At 38.8% G+C, this 14,651-nt stretch overlaps 1 protein-coding gene across 1 annotated transcript in view; it reads right to left on the bottom strand.

Moving 5' to 3' along the window:
* Positions 1-14,651, bottom strand: part of LOC122799562 (thyroid adenoma-associated protein homolog) — a 672,025-nt gene that overhangs the window by 594,500 nt on the left and 62,874 nt on the right. The window contains exon 6 of the mRNA XM_044068695.1: positions 3,915-4,158. Coding sequence (XP_043924630.1) covers positions 3,915-4,158 — 244 coding nt within the window. The remainder of the gene's footprint in view (positions 1-3,914; positions 4,159-14,651) is intronic.

Below are 14,651 nucleotides of genomic sequence, written 5' to 3'. Positions count from 1 at the left end.
TTTCAGTTAAGCAAGGTAGTCTGGGGAGGGCAAGAAAACATACAGATGTACATGGATTATTATGCACCTCTGTTTTATGTGGACCAGCCACATAATGCATACTAAAAATCGGCACAACACAGTCTAATCACTTTATATAATCACTGACAAACGCAGGCATCATCTGTTACTCAGCATATTTTAAACAGCGGGCTAGAGAAAAAAAACTAACAGCACTGACTGCTGCTTAGTGTTCTTAAATAGCTGATACATTAGCAGAACAGCTGAATGCAAGAAGCAGAAGCATCAGTACAAATGAATGCAAGCGTGTGTGGATTTTCATTCAAAACATAAGCACAGAAGGGTGAAGGGACAATGAATGGAGCTTGTACTGTTCCGAACTGTGAACAGGAGCAGAAGAGCACAACGATGGACTTGCCATACATTTATTTTGGCAATACCCTGCATAAGCTGACAAAGAAGGGTGGCATCCTACTGCTTTAGAGGGTCTCCTTTCTCTGTACAAGCATCAGCCGATGCAGGCTACAGAAGGGACTCCAGCTGACTGTCCAACACTTAAAGAGTAGGGCGCATAATGGGATAATTATGTCTGGGACTATACTGGTCTGTCGGTCACAGAAGGTAACGGGCAGTATGTGCCTGCCTGGTGGAAGGAAATGATGGGCACTGCAGAGTTACTCAGTCTAAGTCCGTGAACCATGGCCATTGTTGATGACAAAGTGCACTGGGGAGGAAGTGTTTTACCTCGGTTGTGATGCACAGCTTCTGCTATTTCACGAAGACTAGTTGTCATTTTACTGCACAAGTCTATATTTATTTTTTTTTCTGAGCACTCAAAAAAAAAAAAAAAAAAAAAAAAAAAAAAAAGAAGAGTACAAATCAGGAGAGACAACACTACCAGGTCTATATTATATGAACAAATGTTCATAATATCGAATGCTCTAAAGAGCAAAAATGCTGGACCTCGAACTCGTTATTGGGAGGGGCTGCACCCCCCCACACCCCACTGACTATATATACCAACTCCAATATTGCACTACAGTGAGGAAAGGGCAGATATTATGACCTTCACTGTACTGTGATTCCACAAGAAGCACTTCGAGTTCCAGCATTTTCCCTCTTTAGAGCGTTTGAAATTATGAACATTTGTTCATATAATATAGACCCATCAAATCAGGCTTTTTGATGCAAAGGAAATGCACAACTAATTACAGACAGTAACTTGTAGGACAGAGAAACAATAGAAACATAAGTTTGTCATTATTTTGTAGAACTAAGGACTGGCAGCTGTTTAGCTATATAAAGTAGTAGACTTTTAACTAAAATAAATGGTGATTTATTTATTGAAACAGACTGGACAGGGGAATAAAGCTGTAACACTCTCCATTTTACTTAATGAACCAGACGTTAGCTCATAACATTCAAAACACCTAGATTTTGTTGCAAAAGTAGTTTGTGTTTTTGCAATAAAGGCTGCAATGGAGCCGAAGAAAAGTAGAAGCAGCAGAATTGCAGCAGGCAGTTTGAAGTAGTGCACTGAGAGAGCTACAACAGCAAGCAGCACTAAAACTTTGCTGCTTAAATGCATATCAATTAGCATCACAGCTTTACTGTTGTACATTAATACAGCTATTAGTTATTAATGTTTGCCTTATTTCAGCTGTGATTAATGTACATCAATAAGCTGCATATACTGAACGATGTGGTACTGTTTTAATAGGTCGCCTTACACTGTTTAGTGTTTGCTACTGTCATTATTTAAGTGACAAATTATGTAAGCCTTTTGATATATTTGCATAAAAATACTCTTTGTTAACAGTGGTTTGACCATATGAACCCACATTACAGTCTATATAGATTCTTTCTAATATACAAAGGTTTATTGTCGTTTTGTCTTTGAAAGCTGTAACTTATTTAACTTCATTATACAGTACCCTGAATGTTATAGAAGATTAAGCACATGTAAATGTAATTTTTTTATGCTTTATCTTGTTGTACTTCTACTTGTTCACGGTTGTATTTTCAACAAATAAATGAATTGTTATATAAAAATACCCCTTACTATTGAAATACTGTGCTGCATTTATACTTGTACTTGTTCACGGTTGTATTTTCAACAAATAAATGAATTGTTATATAAAAATACCCCTTACTATTGAAATAGTGTGCTGCATTTATTCAAGCCAACAAGTTAACAAAAAGGCTATAATTCAGCTACAGTGCAAAATGTAAGTTACATAGCTTACTTAAGGTACCACCTACCAGAATGAATGAGCTCTAGAAGAGGCAGTGTTTGGAATTTTGTTAAAACAAAGGAATGCAAACAAGCTGGGAAACTGATATGGACTATTATGTACAAAAAAAATGTACTCTAATTGCCAGCTTAATCTCACAAATGAGTTAAAACTTATTTCAGCATTCAATGGGGAAAGGCAGAAAAACTAATCCTAAGGAAAATACCAAAATGACAATGGATACAAGACTCGCACACAAATCCACATGCAATTTGGAGGATAGGAATTAGCCTACATCATGTCTGTCAGATGTTGAATGAAACTGAAACATCAGTGAAAATCCACAAAGTCTAGTGATTAGGATTCCTGTTTTTTCTTCAGGCAACCCACTTCTGAATCCAGGGATGGGAATGGGTCAGTGTTATAGGGGTCAGGGGTTGGTATAATGGTTAAGGTGTTCACCTCACAGGCATGAGGTACAAGGTTTGATTTTCACCATTGGAAGGAAAATTAGCAAAGCTTAAAAATAGCTCACAATGGCAGCTAGCCTAATACTTCATCATGAACCTTTAAAGGAAAGACATACTCACTCCCAAGTAGGCAGCACACCAACCAAGAAATTAACTGTAGAACAACGTCAAGTACTGTCAAGCAACAATGGTAACTGATGAGCCACTGTGCTGATATCACAGCCTTGTAAAAAAAAGAAACCTTGTTTCAAGTATATCAGTTTCTGATTAACATACATGTTCCTGTAAATATGTATGTGATGTTGGTGCAAAGTCTGGAAATGCTAAAGGAGCAGACTGATCTGAGTTCAAGAAAGACAGTGATAAAAAAAAATTCTAAAAAGCTGTTCTTATGCCTGGTGGGAAAGCTGATATTTAAATGAGAATTCTAAACGTTAAAGGCACAAATTGGGCATTAAACTTTGTTACTGATTACTAAAGAGATCTTGGGAACACTGCAATATATGTCCTTTGGTGTAGTGCCATGCATACAAACAAATGCGGGTAGGCAGGACAGAATAATGTGCATGTTTATGTAGTACCAATGCTGAGAACTGCATTTCTACTAAGTGGCATAAGACCCTTCCTGTAACTATAACAGAAAATTAAATAAACCACAAATAGAGGAAATTTAAAGTGCAGAGTGTACTGTAAAGCTGCCAATGAAATATCATGAAGAGTTTTCCTAACAAATGTGTACTCAAAAGAAATAGATGTGGTACAGTTGGATGCTTCAGACCTCTTCCCATAAAGTTACACTAAAGCTATTTGGCAGTCAGTGATCTAGTGTTTACTGTGTTCTGTACTGTGTCTTTTATATACAGCAACTTATTCAGATGAATGTTATGAAAGGTGTGTTCATCTTTGAAAATAATCAATTTGAAAGCATAAGTTTCAGATATCAGTGACCAGCTTTCAGATGTGTAGCTTCTGCTCATATCAGAAAAGGCCAGAACAAAAAAAAAAAAAAACAACTCACCAGAGACAACTCAGCCACACCAGAATGCTTCCTGCCCCTCACTATTCAATAGTGTATGTTGTAACTTGCAATATTAACACTAACTTTTAGCATTAAATTAGAAAGAAAAAAATGTGCTCCCAACATGTAATTTCTGCAACTAAACAATTTAACAAGAAAAGAAGGATAAGTGAGCTATAGTTTCTATGCTACCTGGTGTACCCAGCTGTAAGAGATGCAGTGTGGCAGTAGCTCCACCTCCTGGGTCAGGTGCTGTGTTGATTAGCATGGCAAGTGCAACACCAGCCAGCAGTCGACTATCTTTGTTGGTCACGCTACCCATGACTACCTGCACCAGATGTCTCAGAATCCTCTGCAAGCTTTCACCACCATGTGCTTTACTCCAAACAAATACAGCAACATCCTCCGGCAACCGCTGAAAGGTCTGAAGGCAAAGCTAGTAGGGGAAAAAAAAAAAAGGAAGATCTGGTTAAGAACGGGTTGGGCTCAACCATCAAGTAATCACTTGGCTACAGCCATGTGTGCATGTGTGTGTATGAATGTGTGTTTATACATTTGTATCAAATATCCCTTTTTAAATAAGAACTCAAGAAAGTGTAAAAAAAATTTACAGCCCCCCCCCCCCCCAAAGAAGGATGACATGCCTCCCAGTGTTCTAGAAGAAATCCCTCTTTTCAAATGGTATTAAAATCATCAATACACACACTACAAAAGATGAAAGCAAATTTTAGTTTGTTTTAACAAGTAAAATCAGAGCTTTCTGGTAGCAGAATACTATTCCATATAACAGTCAGAAGAGACTGCAGAAATTTAGGATTATGTTAGAGGGGACCCCCCTCTTTTGAATAGAATATATACAGGCAATAAAATCATGTGCTTACAAAAATTATGTGAATAGGAGCCAGAAAGGACTGCAAGTGCTAAACTACAAACATCACAGACAGGAATGCAAGATATAAAACCTGGTTCTGTGGTACACAGGGGATAATGCCCTGACTGCAACCTAGATCTCCAGAGTTCAGTTAGTGGACTGGGAACTTAAAAGCCTCAGTTGAGAAGCAGAAAGAGTGCCATTTTCAGGAGAATACCTACTGGGGAAAGGGATTTGGAGGTTCCCCATCCATTAGCTCTACCACTCCAGGGGTAATCTGAGGCCAGTCGCAATACAAAGATCAAAGTTGTTGGAAGAGTATAGACATGGCTAACCATGTCAGAATTCTGATAAACTTTTGCAAGGCACATGCAGGATTAAGCACTCTCTTGTTTGGGGAATGTTGGCAGCTCTCTCTGTCATCACCAAGGGGCAGGGATTGAGACTTGCAACAAAAATCCTCTCATGGCTGCCTCATTGACAGTTGTGCTGGTTCTTGCCCTTCAAGGAAATGACTGGGCACAAGAGCGGTTGTTCCAGTGGGAAGCAAAAGGGCAGCTTTTTCAACAGCTTGATGGTTGGCAAGCATTTTGTTCAGTGTGTATACATGGGGAAAAGAAAGGAATGGATAAAGAAGGAGAAGACAGACTTATTTACTTAATTATTTGTTTGTTGTTTTGGTGGAATAGGCTGCTGAAGTCCAATTTCACAAAGCTAAAAAAAAGCGACGAACCATGACAAAACGAACACAGTGCGAGCTTGTAGGAATCCTTCTCAATAAATTTCGGTTAACAGTCAAATAAAATTATTTGAGTCGAAAACAACATGCTGAAAACTGTAAATTATCCTATATTTCATAAAACAACACACCTTCGCTTTATAACCAATAAGGTTAATATTATAATTAACTAACATAGGCTTGAGGCAAACTGGTTATAAAGCGAAGGTGTGTTGTTTTACGAAATATGATTGGCGGAGTATTCTTTTAAAAATGATTTTATTTTTTATAATGTTTTATCTGATGAAGTTCCAGTTTTAGCAGGACGAAATCCTCTCTGGTGTTAATAAAAGGATAATTTACAGTTTCAGCAAGTTGTTTTAGACTCAAATAAGTTGAGAAGGATTCCTACAAGCTCGCACTGTGTTTGTTTAGTCGAAGTCCAATTTCAGCCATTGCCTTGTTACAAAATACAACACTGATTTGCTGCAAGCTAAGAAACAATTTAAGTCACACTGTGAGTAAAATTGTAAGACTGTCATGTTTGCAGATTTAAAATAACACAAAGGCAGTTCAGGATGCTGGCTAACCTCCACCATGGCTACATTTAAAATACAAATGTGCATGTGTGTGTATGCATGTGCCACAAAACATGCAAATCACTGTAGTTTGCTCATTTGCCTTAACTATATGTCCCTCATTTAACATTCCCCCTTTTTAAAACCTATAAAATACAACAATTACAGCTATGAAGTAGCAATGAAATAACATCACTCTGAAAATTAAGTATACACATGCATGTCATGTTATTCTCATTAAAAAAAATCAAACTTTTTTTTGCATATTCCATAACATATTACAGTTAACTGAAAGATTTTGGTCCTTAGAATCATTTTTAACTCTGGTTCAGTCTGCATATATCCCTATTTTTTCAACACTTTACAATACTTGGAAAACTTAATAGCGCTATTTACAATAAATCTCTGATCTTCATTTTAGGGCAGCTCTTGCTGCACAACAGCTTTATGGAAAACAGAATTTCAGTATCCATCCCCAATTTCTCTCTAACTCCTGACTACTACAATTTTCGCTGTCCATACTTGGTTTGTGGTTCAACATGCCACAAGGGCTTAAATGCATCAGTGATGCTGAGAGCTAAGCCATCAGTAGTTTACTTGATGACAGGGTCTACTCGGGTGGACAGGTCTAAACTCAGCAGCTAAACTAAGAAAAAACATTCATACTGGCAGAAGCAGTTTTGTATTATGATGCAGACAGAATTTTTCTGTGATAAAGGTAGTATTAATTTTACAAACGCCAAAAGCAAACTGTAAAATCCACAATAAAAAGCAGCAGGACCCAGAAACAGGAAATAGTTCATCTTTATTCACTAAAACAACCATGATTAGCTCTTTCGTCCGTGATAAACAGACTTTATCAGATGAAATATATGTGAATAATCCACCATATTTAAAACACATCCCATCATCAAGTGACTTCCAATGCATCACACTTAAAGATCCCACACACATTTATAGGCATTATATAATGCATCACATAATACTAACAGAACCACTTAAAAACATGTTTAAAAAAGATAAAAAAATAACTAAACAGCCATTAAAATAATTATTAACAATATATATATATATATATATATATATATATATATATATATATATATATAAACACTCATCTCTGAAAAGCTTTAAGCTTTAAAACTAGCTGAACAGATATCAACTCATTTAAGCCTGGACATTTCTTCTAGAAAGTCTTCATGACATCATCATATGCAGACTTTTGGGATGAAAGCTTTTTGTTAAAATCCATGTTTTTGGGACGTGGATAGCCTGAAGCCTTTGTTGATTCATCCGCAGATGAAGCCATGATTAAAACACAGAATAATGTATATGTGCCTGTTTTAAAGCCACAGTTGACACTCCCAAATAGGCTGGGAGAGTCATCATTTAATGTGGGGGCCGAAGTAATGGCTCGAATAAGTGGAACTGCTTTGGTTCTGATTGAGAAGTACAAGAGTTCCTTTATCACCACTTTTTCTTAAGATCAAGCAGAGGTTAGAAGAATAATTAGGAAAAATTGGTTAATTATTAGGGAAGATCATGAGTTGGCAAGTTAGGAGACAAGCCAACAATACTTTTCAGGAGTGGTAAAAACTTAAATGATTTCCCGGAAATGCCTGTTACTTCTTCCTCAGACAATCAAGATTTACTATAAAAAGATGTGGGTTTTGCAGAGTTTACCCCTATATAAAATGTACCCAGGAATATGTCATCAATGGGAAGATGTATCAAATGCAAGGTAATTATAACTGCAATACAAAAAGAGTGGTGTATGTAGCCCTATGTGAGTCCTGCACCACCTTTCATGTGGGCAGGACAGAAAGGGTGTTAAAAGATAGGATAAAGGAACATGTGCATGGCATTTCTAAAGCACAAGAAACAAATGCTTTGGCTAAGCACATTAAACTGCATCCTACACATGGTTTTAAATTTGTTGTTTTGGAGAAGTTGATTGAAAATCCAAGGGGTGGTCCTTTGGGGTTACATTTGGATAAAAAGGAACTGCTGTGGCAATTGAAATGTAATACAAGTGTGACTCCAGCCTTAAATGAGTTTATATCTGTTCAGTCAGTTTTGAAGCTTAAAGCTTTTCAGAGATGAGTGTGTATATATATATCTATATATATATCTATATATATATCTATATATATATCTATATATATATCTATCTATATATAAATATATATATATATATATATATATATATATATATATATATATATATATATATATATATTTTTTTTTTGTTAATTATTTTAATGGCTGTTTAGTTATTTTTTCATCTTTTTATGCATGTTTTAAGTGGTTCTGTTAGTATTATGTGATGCATTATATAATGCCTATAACTGTATGTGGCCTCTTCAAAAGTGATACACGGGAAGTCACATGATGATGGGATGTGTTTTAAATATGACAGATTATTCAAGTGCATTTCATCTGATGAAGTCTGTTTATCACAGATGAAAGCACTAATTGTGGTTGTGCTAGTGAGTAAAGTTGAACTAGTTGCCGTTTCTAGGTCCTGCCTCTTTTTATTGTGGATTTAACATTAATTTTACCTGCACAGAAAAGAGGTCTGACAAACAGCTTCTGTGTCTCAACATTAAAAACTATGGATGGATAAGGACATTAAAACAAATTGTGACAGTGCCAGAATATGAGTTCTGAAAGTCAGAAGGCATTCAACAAGCTACTCGGGAAGTAGGAGATAATCTTCAGAGGTGTGTGTGTGTGTGTATGTGTGTATATGTATATATATATATATATATATATATATATATATATATATATATATATATATATATATATTGTATTTTGGGACATGGAACATATGAAGTACAACCCAAGGAAATTCAGTTGTAGTCAAGGCCAAAAAATGAAACAGAATATGGGCAACCTGATCAGCAGGGTGTCAGTGAACTGAATGGACTGTTCATCAGACACTTCAAATCTTGTGAACACCCTCATGTTGGGTGGCATAGTGGTGCAGCTATCACAGCAAGAGTTTTTCCAGTTCAATTCTCAGCTGGGGTGCCTTCTGTGAGGAGTCTGAAAGTCCTCCCTGTGTTTGCGTGGGTTTCCTCCCACGTTCCAAAGACATACATCTGGAGTGTTTCTCCCCGAGCCTCTGCTGACAATGGGTTCTGTCCCAGTCAGACTTTCATGGCAAATAAAAGTTAAATAAATAAATGAAAGGGAAGAGAACAGGACAAAGCTGATAAGTCCTATGAGCAAATACAACCTGAAACTTACAACACTAGCAAAAGAGAGATACGCCATGGGCATCTGGATTGTGAAAGCTGGAATCAAAGAAGAGGGTCAGCCCCCCAGAAAATATGGGATCAGGAACAGAAATTAAGTGGGACATCTGACATCATTTTTGACATAATCTTTTAGCAACATAAAACAGTTACTTCACACGACTTCTCCAAATGGAATATTCAGAAATCAAATTTACTACACTTGAGGAAACATACAATGAAACATCTCAGTAACATGAATGAAATAAAACCTTGTGGTACCTGTGGTAAAGATCAATACCTGTTAGTAATGGACATAAAGCTAAAGCTGACAAAAAAAGAGTAACCCACCTAGGTACTCGGCAAAATATGCGCCAGTCAGATATTTGGTAAAAATAAGGTCTTCAAAAATCTACCACAGGAGTTCAAAGCCTATCTGTAAAACTGATTTCCACGTTAGATACAACTGGCAAAGTACCAGGACAGCTATGAAAAGTCATCAAAAGAGTAGTATTTGGAGAAAGTGAAAAGATCCAGTAAAACGTAAGAAATAACAAAAACAAAGTCAAAATGCCTGACTAAAGATTTTTTTTAATGTTGTTAAAAAAAGCAGAAAAGCTAAAGCTTCAGCAGAGAAACAAGCAGTTGCGGACGCTAACTGGCATTTCCAATGTGCTGCAACATAAGACCATGAGAACTACAACAGTGATATGTGCAAGGACAGGCAATGATAAATTAGTAGTGAAAGAGCAAGACTGTCCCTCCTAAAACTAGGAGAAGTGAAAACAAAATCTGAGGTTCAAACTGGAATATTAAATGACACATAAGGATCCATGTTGAATAATGCAGAAAAGAATAACAAAAGGATGGAAACGTTAAACTAAGCTATTATACTGTAAAGGTCAAACAGAAGAATAACAAACCTTCTCAACCTGTACTTAATGCACGATCAGTAACTGGTGGTGGTGAAACAAACAGAAGCAAAGCATCTGGTACTGATAGCACTCCCACTGAAGTATTACAGCATTTCATTAATTCTAGCAGGTCTTAAACTTGGCAAGTCATGACAAAAACTCTCAAACTAAAAGTTTACCAGAATGCCTGAATGTTCTAAGCCACCATCTTTGTATTGATCAATGTGCAACAGTTTATTTATTTAATTTATTTATGTATTGACAGCACTCCCACTGAAGTATTATGGAGTTGTCAAAGACAGGATATAGGATGGGCTGTACAGATAAGACCTTGATCTCATAATTTAAGTATTCAATGCAAAAGGAATGACCATTAGAAAAAATACCTTATGCTTAGCAAGATCAAAGGTCAGCATACAAGTGGTAGTGCAAGAAAGTACAGTTGTGTATGTACACTTATCATAAATGTAGATGTTCGAGTGTATTCACTGTTGCAGTCATTACATTTGGGTTATCTGCTTGCAGTAGCACTCAGTCGGCCTGATTAACAAAGTTTTGGATCCTACGTTGGTTGCTGTCTCTTCTTCCGTGACGTCAGGTCGTCAGGGGTATAAAACATGCAGCCGACGTCATTACATCAGTTTTTCTTGCCCCAGATGTCAGGTGCTCCCCTAATGGGAAGCAATTAAATCTATAAATATACAAGGTTATACCTCCAACAAAACAAAGCAAATGCACCAAAAAGCTTTTAAGCATTGGAAAGGAGAGAAGAGGTAAAGTCAAAAGAAGTCAGGGGGCTGGAGGGAGGGTAACCAGGACTGCAACAGTGAATACACTCGAACATCTACATTTATGGTAAGTGTACACAACTGTATTATGTTCTCCGTGTTTCACTGTTGCAGTCATTACATTTGGGTAGATTCCCAAAGCTAAGAATGGGAGGAGGAATTTAGATAGCATTAGGGCCAGCTATAAGGCCCTGCAAAACTGCAGTGGCAAAGCCAGCTCTGAATTTAGAGAAAATTGGCAAATGGTAATGCTTGGTGAAAGTATGTATAGAATTCCAGGTAGCAGCTGCTAGTATGTCCCTGGTAGGTACGCCTCTGAGAAAGGCTGTAGAGGTAGATGCAGCCCTGGTTGAGTGGGGTCTGATCCCCTATGGGATAGGTTTTCCATGGTGCTTATAGCAGAAATGAATGCAATGGCCTATCCATTTGGAGATGGTTTGCTTTGAAATAGCCTTCCCCTCTTGTCCCTGTAGCAAATGCCACCAGCAGTTGGTCAGATTTCCTTTGAGGTTTAGTCCTGTCCAAGTAGAATCTAAGTTGTCTGTGCACATCTAAGGAGTGCAGTATCCATTCCCCTTTGTTCTGTGGATTAGGAAAGAAGGTTGGCAAAGGAATGGACTGATTAAGGGCCACACTGGATACCACCTTGGGCATGAAGGACGGACTGGTCCTGAGGGACACCCTGTCCGCATGAAAGATGATGAAAGGCTCCACTGCCATGAGGGCCTGTAATTCAGATACCCTTCTTGCTGAAGTGATTGCTAAAAGGAAAGCTGTTTTCCAAGAAAGGAATTTTAAGTCTGCAGTAGCAGCTGACTCGAAAGGAGGAAGCGTGAATTTCTTCAATACAAAGTTAAGGTCCCAGGCTGGAGTTGGAGGTCTCCTGGGTGGTCATAGATTTTTGGCCCATCTGAGAAACTGCTTGAGCAGTAGATGAGAGAAGAGGGGAGGTTCTGTGTTATAATGAGCTGAAATGGCTAAGGCGTGAATCTTGATAGAGGAGAAAGACAGGCCCTTGTGAAGCATCTCAGTAAAGTACTGTAAAATCTGAGGTATGTTGGGTACTGCTGCACTCATCCCTTGAGATTGGTTCCAGGCACAGAATCTTTTCCATTTTGCAGCATAAGATTTTCTAGTGCTAGGCCTCCTTGCCTCTAAAATGATATCCATCACTGGTTTAATGAAGGATGGTAAAGGAGAGATTAGGTAATTAGCCAGGCTGCTAGGTTCAGTGTTTGAAGCTGAGGGTGCAGAATCTGGTTCTCCTGCTGATACAATAGGGTAGGAGTCTGAGGCAGGCGCCATGGGGCCAACAGTGACACACTGCACAAGACGGGGTAGCAGTGTTGGCGTGGCCAGTCTGGTCCAATCAAAATCTTCCTTGGTTTGTCTTGTTTGATCTTTAGTAGTACTTTGGAGAGCAGAGGCAGAGAAGGAAAGGCATAAACTGATAGTTTTTTTCCAGCTGAAGGAGACAGCATCCACTTTCCAAGCTTGTTTTTGAGGAGTCCTTGTGCAAAATTTGTCCAATTGATAGTTCTGGGGGGAGGCAAACAGGTCTATATCTGGGCTCCCCATTTGCTTGTCAACATGTTGAAAATCCTTGGCTCCAGTTTCCACTAGTGTGGGTCCATGAGGTTTATGCTTAGTTCGTTTGCCAGTGTATTTATTTTTCCTGGCAGGAATTGAGCTTGTAGATGCACTTGGTAGCTCAGGGCTGTGTTCCACAATGCCTAGTCTGCAGAGGGGGTAAGAATGTGTACCCCCCCTGCCTGCTTATGTACCACATAACAGTGGTGTTGTCCATCTTTACCATTAATTGTCCTGGAAGAATGTGGTCATTGAAGACTGTCAGAGCATTCTGTACAGCTAAAATTTCTTTTTGATTGATATGCAGGTGCATTTGACTTGGGTTAGATTTGCCCTGAATGCACTTCCCTGCCAGGTGAGCCCCCCCATGCATAGTCTGATGCATCTGTTGTTAGGGTTTGGGCAGCAGGGGGTAGTGTGAATGGTAGTCCCTTGTTTTGGTGGCAGGCCTCTGCCCAGCAAAGAAATTCCGGAGCAGGCAAGGTATGATAGGAATCATTGCTTCTAGATTCTGAGAATGTTGACACCACAGGCTTTTTAGATACCACTGTAGTTTCCTCATATGCAGTCTTGCATATGGAATTAGAAGAATGCAGGAGGCCATGAACCCCAAGGCTTGTAGTATTTTCCTTACAGATAGCAAGGTTTTTGTGGCCACTTGTTTGAAGTAGGTTGTCAAATTAATCTGTTTCTCTGACGTGAGGAAAGCCATCTGGGAAGTTGTATTCAAGCTTGCTCCCAGGAATATAATTTGTTGACAGGGTACCATGTGTGATTTCCTTTCATTTATGGTGTACTCCAGACAAGTTAGCACCCTTTGTACAAAGGCCAGATGATTTAAAAGTATTTTCTGGCTTTCTGCCTGAATTAGACAATCGTCCAGGTATGGGTATATTTGAATATTTCTTTGTCTGCAAAATGCAATGACTGGAGCTAGGCACTTTGTGAATACCCTGGGCGCAGTAGATAAGCCAAAGGGCAGAGCAGAGAACTGATAGTGCATGTAGCCTGCTTTGCAGCGAAGGTATCTTCTGCAAGATTCCCTGACTGGGATGTGCAGGTATGCTTCCTTTAAATCTAGTGTTGCCAACCAGGTGGCTTTGCCTAGCATAGGAAGCAACTGGTGAAGAGTCAGCATCTTGAATTTTGGAATCACCAAAAAGTTGTTTAGAGTAGACAGGTCCAGGATAGGACACCATGAACCGTCTTTTCTGGGTACCAGGAAAAGTCTCAAGTAGAAACCTTGTCTCTTTTCCTCTTCTGGTACCAACTGAACAGCCCCCATTCTTAAGAGAAAAAGTACTTGCTTTTGGGCCTCTGCCCACTGATTTGGGGTTAGATCTGGCCAACCGCTTGGTGTTGGTAACGTGTGGAAGTGAAATCTGTATCCCTGGGACACTATATTTAAAACCCATTTGTCCTGGGTAATGAGTTCCCAGTTCTTTGCATGAAGAGCAATCTTTCTCCCCAAAGGGGCAATCAGTTGAGAAGTGCTTGGAAGTTTTAAAAATAAGTCATTGAGACAGTTTACCATAGAGGGGTGTTTTATTACTCCCTGATTTTGAAGTGGAGGCCCCCACTGCTTAGTCCTGTGCGTACCCTGGGACTGAAGCCTGGGAGCTCTGCTGGATCTGGGCTTGATCTGTGAAGGTCTGGAAGATTTAGGAAAGGACCAATTCTTGGAAGGCCAATGCCTACTAAACCTTGGGGGTTGTACTTGTACAAAATCTTTAACTGTTTGCATAGATTTAGCTTTTTCCTCCATCTTTTTAAGAACCTCTTCTGCCTTGTTGCCAAATGGGCGATCCTGGTTTAAGGGAGTATCCAGTTATTCCGCTTTAACATGATCTGGCAAGGATTGCTCCTTAAGCCAAGCATGCCTTCTAAGTACAGACCCAGTTACAGCAGCCCTGCAAGATGCCTCTAGTGAATCAAAACCACATTGCAAAGTATGTTTTCCAACTTGTTCATCTGAATGCAGTAAATCCTGTAAATCCTTATTTTCAGCACAATCAGGAATCAACATCCTTTTCTGTTTAAGCAATCCAACAATATGCTGCTGGTACTTTAACATATGAAACTGGCAGTTTAAGGCCCTAATGGCCAAAGTTGCAGAAGTGTATACCTTCTTACCCCATCTATCCAGCGCCCTGGAGTCTCTATCAGAGGGGGTAGGATTTTTGGCAGTAGTAGCTTTAATGCCCTTGGGTCCCTGTGAAATGGTCTCA

The sequence above is a fragment of the Protopterus annectens genome, chromosome 4.part0 (assembly GCF_019279795.1).
Source record: "Protopterus annectens isolate FY-2018-M chromosome 4.part0, PAN1.0, whole genome shotgun sequence".
NCBI classification, from domain to species: domain Eukaryota; kingdom Metazoa; phylum Chordata; order Ceratodontiformes; family Protopteridae; genus Protopterus; species Protopterus annectens.
The sequence above is the reverse complement of the archived record's forward strand: the minus strand, read 5'-3'. Positions and strand labels throughout refer to the sequence as shown.